Source organism: Silurus aristotelis, assembly GCF_946808225.1.
Source record: "Silurus aristotelis genome assembly, chromosome: 8".
NCBI lineage: Eukaryota > Metazoa > Chordata > Actinopteri > Siluriformes > Siluridae > Silurus > Silurus aristotelis.
Window position 1 is genome coordinate 27,636,431 of NC_139581.1, and position 17,783 is coordinate 27,654,213.

A 17,783-nucleotide genomic window follows, 5' to 3' on the forward strand; every position below is an offset into this window, starting at 1 on the left:
CTGTTCTCCGGGTCAATACCGACTTCTTGATTACCGGATCCGAAGCGCAGTTGTTCGGAAGTAAATGCGTCCCAGAACATGACCTTTTAAAAATCGAACAAATATGTCCAAAAAAATAGATTAATATAAGGGTTCATCCTGAAGGTTTTTAATAGGGATGGAGGTCAGAGCTTTTAAGGAAGCCCTCCAAGATTTTTCACTCCCATTACATCCCATAATGTTCATGGAGCTGGCTTTGTGTACAGAGAAATGTCATGATGGGACAGGTTTGGGTCTCCTAGTTTAATTGGAGGCAGATAATATATTCAAAGACATCCTATATGACTTTAGATTTGTTGTTACAGTTAGGAAAAGAAGCACATATGGCAGGAAACTTCAGGCGTCCTAATACTTTGTGTCGATATAGTGTATAGTGCATTGTTAAAGCAATCATATAATAGCAATATAATTCAATAAAGCAGTTACTCATTTATTAAGCATAAGAAAACTCCTATCATAACCAGTTCATTTATCGTCTGTATAATCGCCTGCTTTGGAGATTCTCGAACAGATTCGTTCCTGAGCAACTCTGCACCAAAGTGACCGAATTATTCTAGTGAAACAGGAACGATTTGAAGATTTCGGTAGACCTTGCCTTGTCTCGGTCTTCCTACGGCTTCCACGTAGCACTTTCTTTTGTTTTTTAGCAGTTGATAAGGGAATTTTTGAGAAATTCTAACTTATTCTTTGTTTTCTTTTCAACCTGTGGACTGGAACAAATTCCTCCTTGATGAAATGATTTAACCAAAGTAAATATTTTGGTCATTTTTATAATCCTGTTTTGACTTTTCAGAACATTAAAGAGTATAATGAAAGCAAATACGTCTTTATTCATGCTGTGTGTGTGTGTGTGTGTGTGTGTGTGTGTGTGTGTGTGTGTGTGTGTGTGTGTGTGTGTGTGTGTATGTGTATATGTATATATATATATATATATATATATATATATATATATGTATATGTATATGTATATGTATCTATATGTATCTTTTTCCTTCTTTCGGCTGCTCCCATTAGGTGGCGCCACAGCGGATCATCCGTCTCCATACCCCCCTGTCCTCTACATCTGCCTCTTTCAAACCAACTACTGGCATGTCTTCCCTCACCACATCGATAAACCTCCTCCTTGGTCTTCCTCTTTTCCTCCTTCCTGGTGGCTCCATCCTCAGCATTCATGTACTGATATACACCATGTCCCTCCTCTGTCCAAACCATCTCAAGCTCTCCTCCCTCACCTTGTCTCCAAAACGTCCTACATGCGCTGTCCCTCTGATAAACTTATTTCTAATCCTGTACATCGTCGTCACTCCCAACTAGTGTTAGCAATGTCCTAATGCAAAGTTTCCACCAATCATTTTTCCAGGAAATCGCTTTTATTCCTCCTCCACAGCAAATTGTTCCCTAATACACATTTTCATTTATTAATAAATAAAATGTCATGCGTTTTAAATGCTCAGGGTTTCGCTTTAAAGTTGGGAAACTCCTGGGGTCCTTACTAAATAATACAGAGAGCTTTCCAGAAATGCTGAAGAATCCAGTTTAAAAGTGCTTTATAATTGTACAGCCCAGTAAAATTATTTCTGAAGCCATGCCACAGCGCCCCTAGAGGACAGAGGGTTAAGGACCTTGCTTAAGGGTCCCAAGAGTTGCCAACAGCTTGGCATTACCAGGACTCGAATCCCTGACCTTCCAATCAGTAACCCAGAGTCTCAACCATTGAGCTACCACCCCCACACAGAGTTATTCCAGATTAGACCAGATTCTTCAGCGCAGTGAGATTCATTTGGTGGACCCTCATATTAAGAATTGAACTCATTAAGTACAGTATATAGTGCGTGTTAAATGTTTGGAAACACCTAGTCTTTAGTGGTTTTTGATACAAAATACATGTTCGTTTTGTTGCTATGCACCAAACTGCACAGTCTAAACAAATATATGAATATACAAATGGTTCATTTTATTTTGATTGACAAATTCTCCCTTAGCATGAATAATGCTTTGCCGTGCCTCCTGGGAAAACTTTTCAATGGTCTTCTTTCCCAGTTGGAGATTTCTTTCTGACCTTGTGACTCAGCAGTTCAACTGGCTTTAGGTGCAGTGACTGGGCAGGCCGTTCCATTATAGATATCACTCCAGATGCTCACTAAATAATGCTTACAGAGCGTAATTGTACGCTCTATGACGTACGCTCGTTGTCTTGTTGAATACTTAAATTGGTTCCAATCATCTGCAGTCAAGACGGAATTGCACGGTGTAATGGTGATGTAAGGAATGGTTGCCATGTTGGTTCCTTTTATTCCAAATAAGTCTTCAATAAAACCCCAAATTATTAAGCTTCCCCCTTTATGTTTGACTGTGGAGAGGTATGGAGTCTGCTAACATCATCTCTCCTTCCTGGACTCTTTCTTCCAGTCATTCACTGTTTAATACTTGTGTTTTCATGTCCTTTTACGTAATTTGTTGCATAGAAATAAAAGGATAATGATAAGTAAGTAATTAGAAGTAGTAAGAAAATATATTTTTTTATATGTTTTTCTAAGATGCTGTGGGACAATGTCCATTGATTAATTACTTAACAAATAAAATAGAAATGGAGACAAATCTAGATAAACCGCATGCTGTATCGACTCAGACAGTAGTGATTCCTATGATATAATAACGTCAAAGCGCTAAAATACTTTATTCTCAAATCACTGCTTTGATACACACATATTTGTTCATGTCATCACGTGCGCTCGAATTCGTACTCGTTTCTAGGCAACTTTGATGAATAGGGGCAATTACCGACACCAGTGAGCACTAATTACTGGTAATTATGTGTGCTTCTGCAAATCATGTTAAAAGGAATTTTGTGGGTCACACTAGAATCTGATGGGCTTTTAATCAAATCTAACAATACAAATTTGTATCTTATGTGGCTCAGTGTCAAGGAGAAATGTTCTGTTTGACCGTTTTTAGTTCAACCATTAGAGGTCCAAATGGGTTTTACTCGAGGGCCCAAGAGTGGCAGCTTAATGTGGCTGGGATTTAAACTCAAACCGATAAGCTCGCACCCTTCTTGTCAACGATAAGGTTGCATGTGGTAAGAAGGACATGGAAGTGGTAAGTTGCAGTCTCTATGTGGAACCAGGAGCTACTGAGCAACTCATAAAATAGCTCAAGATCAGAAATCATCATAGATCCAACACCAACTCCTCCATGCCAATGCCTTGCAATGTTCCATGAGTGGCGCTGGTACGTCTCTAGCTGGTTCGGGATGTTTGCGGGGTCGGCATCTACTCTTTGAAGGTCCGTGATCTTCATGGGGTGGGACACGACCGGAGCTGGCGCCTCGAGATTGGTAGAGAAGAAGAAGCAGTGGAGAGGAATTAGCGTAGCTGCTGTTCATTATAGTTGATAATGTGTTTGATCATATGTACTAGAGCACAAGTTATGATATGTGATATGTGTGTTATGTGTAGGACTCGCTAAAAAGATACGTCTTTAATCTTCACCTAAACTGGGAGAGTGTGTCTGAGCTATGAACACTGTCAGGAAGACTATTCCAAAGTTTAGGAGCTAAAGAGAATGTGAGACTGTTCTACCACCTTTAGTGGACTTTTGAGATCTGAAAGAGCGTGACGGTTTGTAGAGTGTTAGAAGACTGGAGAGATACATGGGAGCCAAACCATTTAGGGCTTTGTAAGTAATTAGCAATAGTTAGTTGTCAATTGGAACCCTAACAGGTAGCCAGTGTAGGGATGAGAAAATTTTGGTTATATAGTGATATTTTCTCGACCCTGTGAGAAGTTTGGCTGCCGCATTCCGGACTAAGTGTAGCTTGTTTATTAATGAGGCAGGACATGCACCTAGTAATGCATTACAATAGTCCAGTCTGGAGGTCATGAATGCATGGACGAGCTTCTCTACATCAAATAAAGACATGTTTCTTAGCTTAGCAAGATTTCTAAAGAGGAAGTAGGCTGTTTTTGTAATATGGGTGATATGATTTTTAAAAGACAAGTTGCTGTCTAAGATAACTCCCAGGTCTTTTACTGTTAAACTAGTAGTTACAAACATCCTTCTAAACGCAAGTTGAATTGCTGGAGCTTCTGTGTACTGGTTTTTGGGCCGGTGAGTAATAATCCGAATTTAAAAATGGAAAGGTATGCGTAATCCAATCTTTTAATTCTTTAACACACTCAGTTATACAAGCCAATTAAAATGTTCGTCTGGGTTTGATGAGATATATACATGGGTATCATTAGCATAACAGTGGATGCTAATCCTATGCCTTCTAATGATATTTCCCAAGCATGTTGTGAAAAGCAGGGGTCCTAGAACTGAACCCTGAATTACCTCACTGGAATATGCAAAGAAAGAGTCTCAATGTGCTGTAAAGTGCATGTGAAATGTATGTAGCACTTTTTTTCCATTTCTTTATAATGTAAGTTTAGATTTCAGCACTCTTGGCCCTTGAGCAAGGCCCTGACCTGCCGAATTCAAGACTTTTTAAACATGAGAAACCATTAACTCTAAGGAGAATGTTGTGTACTACGACCTAAAAGGGGTCTCATTGGTGAAAACCTGCACTGCATTGATCTTGTGTGAATCGATCTGTGAACGAGTACAATCGCATCTAGTGCATCGGTTCACCTCACGAAGTCAGTACAAGAGTGTAAGGCTTTGCTTTTCAGTGCGGTACTTTTCCGCATGCCGCAAATTATTCGCTAATCGTTTTTTTTTTTCATTTTAGCTTATTTTTTTTCTTTACAGTCTGACAGAATTTTCTATGGTCAAAATGGCCAATGTGCGCACCTGAACAGAGTTATTGATCAGAAAGCTGAAAGTTTAAGCCCTAGCGCTGCCAAGCTGCCACTGTTGGACCCTTGAACAAGATGATGTGTCATGGCCAGCTCTGTGCTCTGATCCCAATATACTAAGAAACCTGGATTTGTGGGAAAAAAAACATAAAGCATGTACTTGAGATACAGTAGGTAAAATATGACTCCAGTAAAAGTAAAAGTGTCCCTTTAAACTTTGACTTGAGTAAAGGTACTAAAGTACTACGATTTATTATATCTATAATGTTTTGATTATCATTTTTGTCACAAGACTTTTGCTTAATCAACTCAGTGTGAAAAGACTGGAATGTGACTCTCGGCACACTGATATATTAATAGAGTGATATTAATTAAACACTGATTTCTATCTATTAAAATGATCATGAGCCTAAAACCTCCATTTCAACTAGTTTAAAAACAATTGCGAAAATAAAGCCACAGGTTTTGTGGCAAATGTTCTGCTTGCTGTTGAACTGACGCTGAACTGTACGTTCATGCTAAGAAGATACCACCAAGCGGAAACAAGTTTAAAACAGAGTAAGACCATTCTTTCTTCGCATACCCCAGCTTGTTAGGAGGCTCAGAATGCAGGGTCCGGGCCAGGAACCCAAGAGTTTAAACTCGGTGATACTGAGCCTTGAATCCCATATCCGCCCAATTAGACCCACTTGAGCTACCACTTCCCGTACAACTGACCTGTCGTTCATCACACTTGGAATGTTCTCAATACATACACATGCCTGAACAGTGATGAGACCGAATAACCACTAGAGGTCCTACACATCCAAAATATTGTGCCGAAAACAGGGTCCATGATTTCTATTTTTTGATTATAATTTGTGACAGATCATGTGAACACTGTCGAGCAGTATCACTAAATGTGTCAGTCAGAATGAATTATTAGTCTTTATTTTCCTGTAAGAACATGCATGCTTGCGTACGCTGTGGTAAATTGGCCAACCATTTATTAAATAACAGCTCGGTGTAAATCAAACCCACGTTTATACAAGTTGATTTGACTTGTTTTATTACTATAGATATACATATACTCTATTAGTGCATTATGTCCCTTGGTATTTTTTGTGGTTAACACTGTTGGTAGAGCCATGCCCTCAAAAACGAAAAAAACTATTATCGTACATGTGAGCAACCAGATTTGCATTGGTGCAAAAAAAACAACTAAATATTGTAAGCCAAATGTACCGAATTTGCTGTATTTTCGCTGGATATTGTCTGCCTGAACAAAGCCATGTAAATTTAGGAGGTTGTAGCGCAGGGGATAAAATCAAAGATGGAAAGAGCATTAAGATATTCTACTCAAGTAGTTACTTCATTGAAATTCTACTTATGTACAAGTGAAGTTACTGATCAAAAAATTTACTGAAGTAAAATAAAAATTCATTTACATTTTTTTTTTTTTACAACTTTATTTTCTAACACTTTTAATCACGAAACGTGAAAACGTAGCTGAACAAAGGCAGTGTGATTGTTTCCGTATCGGAAATCTCGCTCGCAATCCAATGCAAATTTCAACAAACACTTTTGCCCGTGTTACAAAACACTCGCAAACCACTTTACTCGCAAACCGAGTTTCTACTGAACCCCTTTATAATTATCATTTATGATAATGAGAGAACTTCCGATTCAAATGAGAGGAATACGGATTCAGACGGTGGGCGCACACATTGGACGATTCCGGCATTTTCTGCAGTAAATCAAAACGATTTGATTGGACACAAAAGTGTGTGATAGGTTATACATTTATGTTCCAATACAATATCAGCAGATTTACTCTACAATATCAGACTTTTCATTCATTTTATATGACACTTAAATCGTGACACTGGTAATCGAGCTAGCTTTATTGTGCATTGACAATTCTGCCCAAATACCCAATTATTTCCAACGCAATTTCCCTGTTTATTTCCAATAAATGCAATGCAATCGCTGCGATTTTTCCGAGGCATGATTTATTTCCAACATGCATTTTTTTTTTATGTATTCATTTTTTTATTTAGTAATGATAGGATTCCAAATGTAGTTAAGTGCAATACTTCAAATATACTTAAGTAAAAGTAAAATTACAGATTTTAAAAAGAAAACCAAAGTACACAAAATATTCATTACAATAACATGAGTAAATGCAATTTGTTATTTTCCAACTCTGGATAAATTGTTAAACTATATGTGTATATATATGCTGGGTCCTTGAGTAAGGCCTTTAACCCTCAGTTGCTCTGGATAAGGGGCTTGGCGTCTGCCAAGATTGCCACATTCTGTTTATGAAGCAGTCGTGATTTCCTTAAATTTCATCATGGAAAAAAGTATTGTTTCTGTTCAACCTTTTTAAATACTATGACTGTTTTATTTCAGGTCACAAGTTAGCAAGCCGAATACTACCTTACAGTAACGGCTTGAAGCTTTCATTAGCTCTTGGCTAAAATATAAAAGCACTTGTATGATATAAAAAATTTATGTTGGTTAAAAAAAAAAAAAACTGAAGGTTTACCTTCATTCTCGCTGCAGTTAAACAGTCTAAAAAAATCCATGCGACTACTGTGGAGAATTAAACTCAACCATGAAGATGGATTTGGACTGTAATTAATAAAGCAGTCTGCTAGAATGGCTTAGGATTGCATTAAATGGACATCCAGTGTTTCTTTATGAATTTGATCCTTCTCAAGGTTTCTTCCTCATACAGTACCATCTCAGGGAGGTTTTCTTTCCCCACCATGTTGTATGGCGATAGATGAACTTATATGGCCAAATTTATGACGCTAAAATGTATATTCGCAGACTAAGATTGCCGCATGGCTTTGGTGCAATGTCTATTGTTATAAGTGCTGTACAAATACAAATTAAATTCAACTGTATTTCAGTGAACTTTCCATTTATTCACATCTCTCAACAATTGATAAAGTGTCCATGATTGGGCTTCACTCCAACTGCTCAAATGCAAACAGTTCTTTATGTACTAAATGTTTTCTAGCTTATCTAGAAAATCAGTGGGTCGATTCGAAGATGTCCAGCCACCGGCACTGGTCCATAGCATTATATCTTCATAGCACCATATTTCAGCTTGCAGTAAAGAGCTAATGCTGTACACCATCTTAAAGATGGCTGTGGAAACAGATATACAATATTGTGTGGTAACAATTTGAGGAAGACGTACATATGGCTGGATGAGTTGTCCCAATACTTGTCCATATAGTCTATATCTACAATTAAATTAAGGGTACTAAACATGTTCCTTCCAGCAATGCTAAGACCTGGAATTGTACTATACACATCAGTATTCTTAAGTATTACTATCCTTCATTATTAAAGTTGATCAACTTTTTTTTTTTACAGATTTTCATAGAAAATGATTCAACACAAGCATTTCCAGTCTTGAATTCTGTATTTCCTGAAGAAAGAAGGTGTTCAGGCGTCTTAACCAAGTACATTTTGGATTTCTCCATTTCGAAGGTCTGCAAATACTTGTGACAATCACTGAAATGTGTCTGAAATGCAGAGGTGGAAAGTAACAAATTACATGTACACGCATTGCGGTAATTGAGTAGGGTTTTTTTTTTTTATGTACTGTACGTCTAAACTTAAAGTAGTTTTTAAAACTGTAGATTTACTTTTAAGTATGTTTTGTTTGAAATATTGTACTTAACCACATTTGAAATCTGTTACTAAGTAAAACAAAAGAAAAATAGATATAAATAATAAAAAGTCTTTTGTTATTGTACATTAATTTTTAATGGTGTTACAATTAGTTCCAACAGTTCCAACAATTAGTTGGAAATTATTTTTGAATTACACTAGAATTCCCCACCCCGCCCCAAAAAATTACTTTTTACTCAGGTAGACTTTTAGTCCGGTAACTTTATTTTGTACTTGATTCATATTTACATTTACAATTACATTTGCGGCATTTATCAGACGCCCTTATCCAGAGCGACGTACAAAAGTGCTTTAAATCTCTAGTAATGAATAAATCTACACTGGTACGCAAGATTACAAACTTAATATAAATATAACTCGAATTCTACAAACTTGGAAAGTGCTAATTTAGGTATTTCAGGAAGAGGTAGGTCTTCAGTCGTCGCTTGAAGATAGTACGGACATCTAGGGAAAGTTCATTCCACCACCTCGGTGCCAGAACAAAGAAGAGCCTTGAAGTGTATTTCAATGAAGTAACTACACTCACCGGCCACTTTATTAGGTACACCTGTCCAACTGCTCGTTAACGCAAATTTCTGATCAGCCAATCACATGGCAGAAACTCAATGCATTTAGGCATGTAGACATGGTCAAGACGATCTGCTGCAGTTCAAACCGTGCGTCAGAATGGGGAAGAAAGGTGATTTAAGTGACTTTGAACGTGGCATGGTTGTTGGTGCCAGACGGTCTGGTCTGAGTATTTCAGAAACTGCTGATCTACTGGGATTTTCACGCACAACCATCCCTAGGGTTTACAGAGAATGGTCTGAAAAAGAGAAAATATCCAGTGAGCGGCAGTTCTGTGGGCGCAAATGCCTTGTTGATGCCAAAGGTCAGAGGAGAATGGCCAGACTGGTTTGAGCTGATAGAAAGGTAACAGTAACTCAAATATCCACTCGTTACAACCGAGGTATGCAGAAGAGCATCTCTGAACGCACAACGCTCAGCCTACCTGAGTATTGTTGCTGACCATGTCCATCCCTTTATGACCACAGTGTACCCATCTTTTGATGGCTACTTCCAGCAGGATAACGCGCCATGTCATAAAGCGCGAATCATCTCAGACTGGTTTCTTGAACATGACAAAGAGTTCACTGTACTCAAATGGCCTCCACAGTCACCAGATCTCAATCCAATAGAGCATCTTTGGGATGTGGTGGAACGGGAGATTCGCATCATGGATGTGCAGCCGACAAATCTGCAGCAACTGCGTGATGCTATCATGTCAATATGGACCAAAATCTCTGAGGAATGTTTTCAGTACCTTGTTGAATCTATGCCACGAAGGATTAAGGCAGTTCTGAAGGCAAAAGGGGGTCCAACCCGGTACTAGTAAGGTGTACCTAATAAAGTAGCCGGTGAGTGTATGTTTAATTGAGTATATTGAGAATATTAAATTCTGCTGAAAACATCTCTGCTAAAATGCTGAGGTCTTACTGCAAACGTAGCAGGAATACAACACTTTCTTAACAAGCCAGTGTCATGATTACGGTCAATGCTGAAGACAGGACTATTAATGATGAATATTATGATATTGTTTGAGATCTAAATCGACTCTTTATAATGAGAGACAATGTCAGTTACACTATAGAATAGAATGTCCTGTAAGTCTGGTCTATAATAATTGAGTGGAACATCTGTCATCTGGCAAATGTCCCCGTGTCCATACCAGCAGACACATTAATTACATAAGATATTTGCCCAAAACAAAATAAACACAGCAAGAAGCTTGAATGCACTCTGATTTGTTCCACAGGAGCAGATACTGCAATGATAAAAAAAAAATCAATGATCCCATGTCTCAGCCCATGTAATATAAAGGCTACTGGCTATTTCTATGCCAGCCCTAGAGCATTTTTTTCAAATCTTCAGATGTTTGTCCCTTCTGTAAGGGAGATAATTAACACCTGAGATCTGGCCACCGTGCTTGATGTGTGATAATTAGCATTGCAGAACTAGCCTTTGAGCATGCTGCCAAAGATTCCCTGGACAGGAAGGCGGATCATGTACACATATACACATGAAAGACCTCAACTAACAATGCAGCATCTGGCAACCAAGAACATTGCACATTGGATGGTGACTTAGGCACCTGTGTACCCCACATGTACCTCATACAAGGTGGGTACAAAACGGTTTAAAACTAGTTTTGTAACACAACAGATGGGAGCACAAGGCTGCTTGCACAGTCGCAGGGAGCACCAACCTTCATAAGTCAGTGCACCAAAAGACATCATCCTGTGTATATCAGGAGCTGTGCAACTAATCTGCCAAAGTGTGTTACCACGTCTGCTATTCTGACTATGTGCCCACCCTGTCACCAAGCTCTCCTCACACTTAAGTTTCTTGCCAGAAACAACATCCGCACCCACCTTGCTCACCAGATTTGGCTCCTGCGGACTTCGTCCGCTTCCTGAAGATGAAGATCGGCTCAAACGTTGCCGTTTTAACACCAGTGTGGAGATTCAGTGCAAATCGCAGAAGGTGCTTGACACGTTTTTGAAAAGACTTCCAGGACATATTCCAGTTGCTGTGCAAGGGGACTATATCAGAGGTTAGTGCTGTAGGTACAGTATAAAAACTGCACTTCCAATTCTGTTACCCATACCCATCAAAATTCCCAGCTTCACATTGCAAAATGCCTGTTCTGTCCTGCCCAAGCAAGTCGGTTATATTGGACATCAAATGTGACAAATCAGATGTGAAATAACAGCAAGACGCTCTGTTCATCATGGTGAGTATCTCCTGTTATAACTCGCTTCACTTACAGAAGTTCATCTGTCTCGCTGTGCAATAGTTTTGCACAGCAGTTGTATTTGACGTAACATAGCTGTAATAATGTAGGGTTTCCTGGTGGTCTAGTGGTTAGGATGCGGCGCTCTCACCGCTGCGGCCCGGGTTCGATCCCTGGTCAGGGAACCGACCTCAGCCACTTTCAGTGCCGGTCCCAAGCCCAGAAAAATTGGGGAGGGTTGCGTTAGGAAGGGCATCCAGCATAAAAACATGTGCCCAATCAAACATGCGGATGATCTGCTGTGGCGACCCCTAACGGGAGAAGCCGAAAGAAATTACCTATAGCTGTAACAATGTAGCTGTTATGAACAAATTGTGCTAACTTGTGCTATTCTGTTTACATGCGTTACCACGTCTGCAATTTCCTCATGCTCAGCAAGTTAGAACAAAGAACAAACTTGAAATTCTGTGTGAAACTGGGCAAATCTGCCATGTTTGACATGACATACGGCAATGCTGCAATGAGTCCTTCAAGGGCACTCGCTTTAAGAGCGGAAGAACATCACTGGAAGACGACGAGAGCTCAGGAAGAGCTTTAACGAGCTCAACCACCGCAAACATTTAAACCATTCGGCAGCTCCTGCATGATGATCGTCGGAATACAATCTACATGATCTCACTTCTTCACCCAATCCTACTTGCCAGATTTGGCTCCAGTGGACTTCGACCTCTTCCCGTAGAGGAAGATCCGACTCAAAGGTCACCATTTTGACACCAGCACGAATTGCATCAAGTACCTTCTGCAATTTGTGCTGTATTGCTGTGTAAAGCAGATAAAGGTGATAGTGTGTAAATGTTAATAAATAAAGTTTATGCCCCTATGTTTTGGGGGTTTCCTCCGGGTAATCAGGTCCCTCCCAATGTTCAGAGGCATGCGATGTAAGGCTGACTAGCATTTTCAAATTGTCTGTAATGTCTGAGTGTGTGCAATTGTGCCCTAAAATGGGTTTTACTCCCTGGACTCCCTGGCCAGGCCTCCAGTCTCTCCATGACCCTTTGTAGGATGAGTAGTATTGAAAATGGTTGGATGAATAGTTAATATAGCTGTGTACCTCAGTTCTGTAACCTCAATTCAATTTCTTTTATTTACTCTATAAACCTTAGAATCCATGTTTTTATATATACATATAATTACACCCAGCAGACCAACAAATGGCTCTTAATATTATATTATTTATTTGTCTTTGTACAATGTAATTACAATACAAATATGCAGGTTTAAATACAAAACTCTGTAAATAAAGATTAAAAATAAACTCCACTGTTTTTTATCGCTAGATTACAGTTTACAATCAAGTTTATGAGGTAATTTAGTTTCCTTGTTTCAAAAGAGATACACATTTTTATTTCTTTTTTTTTTCTGTGTGGGGACGCATGGACTAGAGCCCAAGGGAATCGGCTGGATCAAATCATCCCGGCATCTTTAGACGTGAGACAGGGAGCACGGATCGTGGGAAAAAAAATATCTCGTTCCGAAGAAATATTTTCCCTGCAAAAAGCCTGCAAGCTAGGCCAGATTACAAACAGATTCACTTTGGGAACAACTGAAATAGAACCCATTTGTGCTGTAACCCTGTATATCGGTGGTTGGTGAACAACAGACTGGAAGAAAATTGATACCATGCAAAATCGGTGAATCGATTAAATATACCCTAACTGTCCTATTATTATTGTTATTATTATTATTATTATGTTCTTCAGTGTCCTTTAAAACACAGTGTGCAGTCTGGCTTTGAATATCTAGATTTTCTCTAACTCGCTGAGAAACTACAGTCCCTTGAGTCACGTCGAGTCCAATCACTCAGCAAGTCCTTAGCGAACATGCCGCGGACCACGTGTTCGTTCAAATCACTTAATAAACGTAACTACCAGAAAGCATAGCGTGTTATCGCATAGCGACAACTGCATTTGGTATAAAAAAAAAAAGTGTGATGCACTGGAATGAAGGAGTTCCCTGGACAGATATATGGCTAGGGCGTTCTGAGCATGTACGTTGCCGAATATATTTTAGCCTTTGATATATGATTATTGTTTTTTTCTTCTTCTTCAGGATGATAAAAAAAAAAACAGGAAACGTGTACTGTATGTTCTTATCGTCAAGAATATATTTCGAACAAGTGGGAATCGTATGAAAATGGCGCTGTTCATGATTCCAGGACTTTCAAGACAAGTCCTTCATGATTTCCTGATGTTTTTAACTCCAGCATTACTCATATCTCCTGTTCTCTGGAATGATCTCCACGAAACGTTTTCTTTCCTTTTCTCTTTACACCTTCTGTTTTAAACATTTATTTTTTCACACCCTCGAACCGAATCCAAATCCAATTATCAGAGAAATGGCTTTCACCAGTTAATGTTAAGCCTATAAGCACTTACCAGCATGACCTCTTTCATTTAGCTACAGGTTGTCCATGCCATTATATTCGAACATGAAGTTCCTGCCTGTGAAATCAAGCCTAATCACATTTTTACATTCTCTCTCTCTTACTTTTTTAAACAATCACATACATATAGCATTTCTGCCATCGCATTTCCTCGGTCAATAAGAAATCAGCTCTTTGTGCTAAGAGGTTCATCAGCATAATCAGCCTCTCAGTTTGATGTCCACGTGTTGCTGGCGAGGTGCTGATATGACGCTTCAGCTGTGACTCGCAGGGCTTGAATAATAATGAACATCCTCGAATGAAAGGTGAGGAAATAAAACAAACAAAAAAACATGCTATTTACACTCTCGTTTGCTAGCAGGTCCATTAGTAGGTCTCCGCTCACTCATGCAGCCTCGGTTCTCTGTTAGTCAGTCCGAGCTTTTCCATACCCCCAAATTATGCGTGGTGTTTTGCCACACAGGGTTGTATGTAAAATAATTACATAGAGGCAAAGAACAAAGGAGCACAAATTAGATTTCAAAATTCGTTTTTTTTTTTCACAAATAAATGAAGTAATAAATAAATATTGGCTGCATTCTAATCAGTCATTTGAAGGTTTTTGACGATTTTACTATTTACCATTGCAGCACCAGCAAACTCAAACCCAGAAGTCTTTCCATTGTTACAAAGAGGCTTGGGTTTAAGTAGGCTGTCGTGGTCCCGGATCAAGAGTTTAATGCCTGCGTTTGGAATGACACAAAACAAGTCAAGTAAATGTTAGAAGAACAAACAAAGAAGCGAAAAGGATGTGTCAGGGTCTATATCTGTTCCCATGCAGGTGCAATTAAAGCTCGATTTCAAAGGTCTTTTGTAAATCGTTGGAGAACGGATTGGGTGCCTTGGGTTGCGATTTGGACTCCAGAGCCGCCCATTTGGCCTCAAAGCGCTCTGCTTCCTGGGCGTCCGCTGGGAGACTGGGCTGCTGCAAACTCTCCATCGGCCAGTTGTTGGTACTCCCACTGGTCATGGTGCCATTCTGGGTCACACTACTGGAAGCTGCACTAGTGGTGGTGGTGGCCGTGTGGGTGGAGAGTGAAATTTGTGCAAGCCCATGAGAGGCTGGTTGGTTACTCAACGTAGAACTTGCAAAACCCCCGGCCAGATTGGGAAACGCAGAAGAACCACCTACAAGTGTGCCCGTCTTGGACCCCATAGTGCCTCCAGCTGTGGAACCAGTGACGCTACAGAAGACATTCGCCACCATTTGTGAGGGTGTGATACCCACCACAGGCATGCTGGCATTCGGGTAGGTCATGCTGTTCGCGATGGAAGGCATGTAGGGCTGCAAGGGCACGTAGGCTGGCTGCAGCGGCGGTTGGCCATACATGCCTACGGGTGCCGGGGTGGTGTCAAAAGCCATAGGAAAGGGCTGCATGGATGTGGGAAGAGAGCCCGGAGCTATCGGTACTGGAGGGGGCTGCTGGGTAGGTGGTGGTGGCAGAATGGGTGGACTCTGCTGCTGGGCTTTTACCACTTTGGAGACTTCCTCCAACCAGCGTTCTGCTTCCGAAGGTGTGCGCCTGTGGCCAGATGAAGGTGGTGACTGAACAGGGGGCTCTGCCTGGACCCATGTGCTGGTAACTGCAAAAAAATACAAAATTAATAGCTAATTATTAAGGTAACCCTTGACTCGTGCGATATTTTTATCAGGTTGTTTTATTTTAATTAGGCAAAAAACCCTTTATATTTATCAAACCAAATATTCCTGCATCTACAGGTCCTCATTGTGTGCTTCTTTTATACTAATTGTTAATTGTTAATGTTTCCTTCTTTGGCAAGCAATTAGAATAAAAAATGACCCTCGCCATGTGTTTCTACCCAGTTCAGGCTGCACTGCCACTTCAACTCTCGTGTCAGCCAATTGCACAATCTTGGGCTTATTCCCAGCACTGGTTCCTCCTCTGGACCCAGGTACAATACTTACACCAGCAGTGGTAATTGCTCCAGGCACTCTTCCAGCTCCTGAGTCTGTCACGGCCAATTCCATTTCCTGCCTGTCCTAGATGCAGTCTCAGATCTGATTCCAAACTTTGTCTCAGTTCTTGATTCTGTTCTAATCTCAGATATAATTCAAGTGTTAGCCTTTGCACTTGATCCAGGACCAGTTTCTGTACAACACAACTGATTCTCTTCTAGCTCTTGATTAAATATTATATAATCGCATTTCATATCATCTTTATTTATCATATGTTATGTTTTTCTCAATTCAGCTCGCCTGACTCACGGTTTCTGCAGGTTTCGCCAAGTCAAATTCAAGACTTTTTTAGGACTAATACAAGTGAAATTAAGGGAGATTCTTGCCAATAACAGAAAGCTAATTGGCTGTTGCAGGTTGGCCTCATTTGTGGTTGTAATGCAGCGAATTATATTTGGACAAGCAAAAGAAAAAACTAAAACAACGGAAACCAACAAATGAACGCATTCTAAAGTAAGGAGCATTTCAATGAGCATTAGTGGTAGTGGTACATAGACATCCGAAAATGAAGACCTAGAACAGCAAATATAAGTTTTATTAAGGGATGTATTTTTCATTTTTAAATGACTTTTTAAGACTCTTTAAAACTTTGCGGAAAACCCTAGAGGTGGCCCGGTGGCTAGAGCCACTGCCCCTCTCCCCTCATCAGCTGAGATGCCCCTCTAACCACCCTCCAAAACTCAAAGTGTTCTGTTACCACTCCGCCAACCACTGACCCAAAGGTCGTTGCATTAACAGTTAGATGACTACCAAAAAACAAAATATCCACATTCAAAGTAAAAAATATAAACCAGCACATAGTTTCTTATTATCAGCAATGTGTAAATGCGATGTTCTATAAAAACAAAGTCTGCAAACAATAGTTAACCACCCCCTTAGTGCCCCCTTTTTTTTGGTTTGCCTCTCAAAATGTCTGTCCGTGATGACTTCGATTATGTGGTTCCTTAGTACCTTGAGGCACAGGTGGAGGAGGGATGGCCGGAGGAACGCTGCATGCTGGCATGCCATTGTTGGAGGCTTGGCCACCGAGGTCCTCCAAGGGTTTGGTGAAAGAGCTGTTGATCTGGCTGCACAGCGCATTGATGCTGTCTGCTTCGGCAGCTACCGACAAGTCCACCTCAGGAACTGGGGGAGAGGATAAATGGACTCAATTACAACAAAGCAAACGTAGAGCGCCCACATGCTCCACATGAGAGGGATAAAACAATCGGCGTCCCATGAAACTTGTGGAATTGGTCTGGGATGCATGGCTGCCTGTTATAATTGAACTTTGTTGTTTAGTTGTTGTTTTTTCTTGCTGGATGTCATGTAAAGCACTGCTCCTTCCTTCATTACCATATCCCCATGCAGCACCCAGGGCCATAACATACAAGGTACAGTAATAAACCACCATTTAACTCATTTGACCCCTTGTGCTACAGTCCTTATGCCACAGAAACAACAAACTTAGGAAATCCTTGACCTGTCTTGATGCTACAAATAGCACACCATCCATAATTCTCTTATCCGTGTCAAATCTGACCTGAGGGATAAAAGCAGAGAACAGAAAGAGCTGCCTGTTTCTCTCTCTCTCTCTCTCTCTCTCTCTCTCTCTCTCTCTCTCTCTCTCTCCCTCTCTCTCTCTCTCTCTCTCTCTCTCTCTCTTTCTCTCTCTCTATCTCTCTCTCTCTCTCTCTCTCTCTCTCTCTCTCTCTCTCTCTCTCTCTCTCCTTCTCTCTTTCTCTCTCTCTATCTCTCTCTCTCTTACTCCCTCTCTCTTTTCCTTTCTGATTCTCTAGAGATAGTTTCTATGAAAATACATGTAACTTCAGGGAAACACAGCAAGAGAGGCAGCAAAGCCACAGTGGCTTTCTATAAATACATAAAAAAAATAAAAGGGGATGTAAAAAAATAAAAAAAAAAATAAAAAAAATGTGTTTGTTGAGTTCTTTTCAGAAGAGTAAATCTGAATCTGTACTGCTATACAAGCTGCACATTGACTACTCTAAAGTATATAAAATTTTCATTGTAGCATTGTTT

The 17,783-nt window shown here is 40.0% G+C and overlaps 2 protein-coding genes across 5 annotated transcripts in view; one reads left to right on the forward strand and one right to left on the reverse strand.

Annotated features, from left to right (window-relative positions):
- fbxo46 (F-box protein 46) overlaps positions 1–17,783 on the forward strand; it is a 143,652-nt gene that overhangs the window by 54,707 nt on the left and 71,162 nt on the right. The gene's annotated exons all lie outside the window — the stretch shown is intronic.
- The window catches only part of numbl (NUMB like endocytic adaptor protein), a 51,196-nt gene continuing 45,929 nt past the window's right edge, over positions 12,517–17,783 (reverse strand). For 2 of the 4 annotated variants that reach the window (XM_083548870.1, XM_083548869.1), the window contains exons 8-10: positions 16,716–16,889; positions 15,714–15,842; positions 12,517–15,370 (exon numbers count right to left, since the gene is read on the reverse strand). In XM_083548870.1, the coding sequence (XP_083404996.1) occupies positions 14,574–15,370; positions 15,714–15,842; positions 16,716–16,889 (1,100 nt within the window). In that variant the 3' untranslated portion in view covers positions 12,517–14,573. The remainder of the gene's footprint in view (positions 15,371–15,713; positions 15,843–16,715; positions 16,890–17,783) is intronic. The other 2 variants (XM_083548872.1, XM_083548871.1) reach the window with 1 other exon arrangement.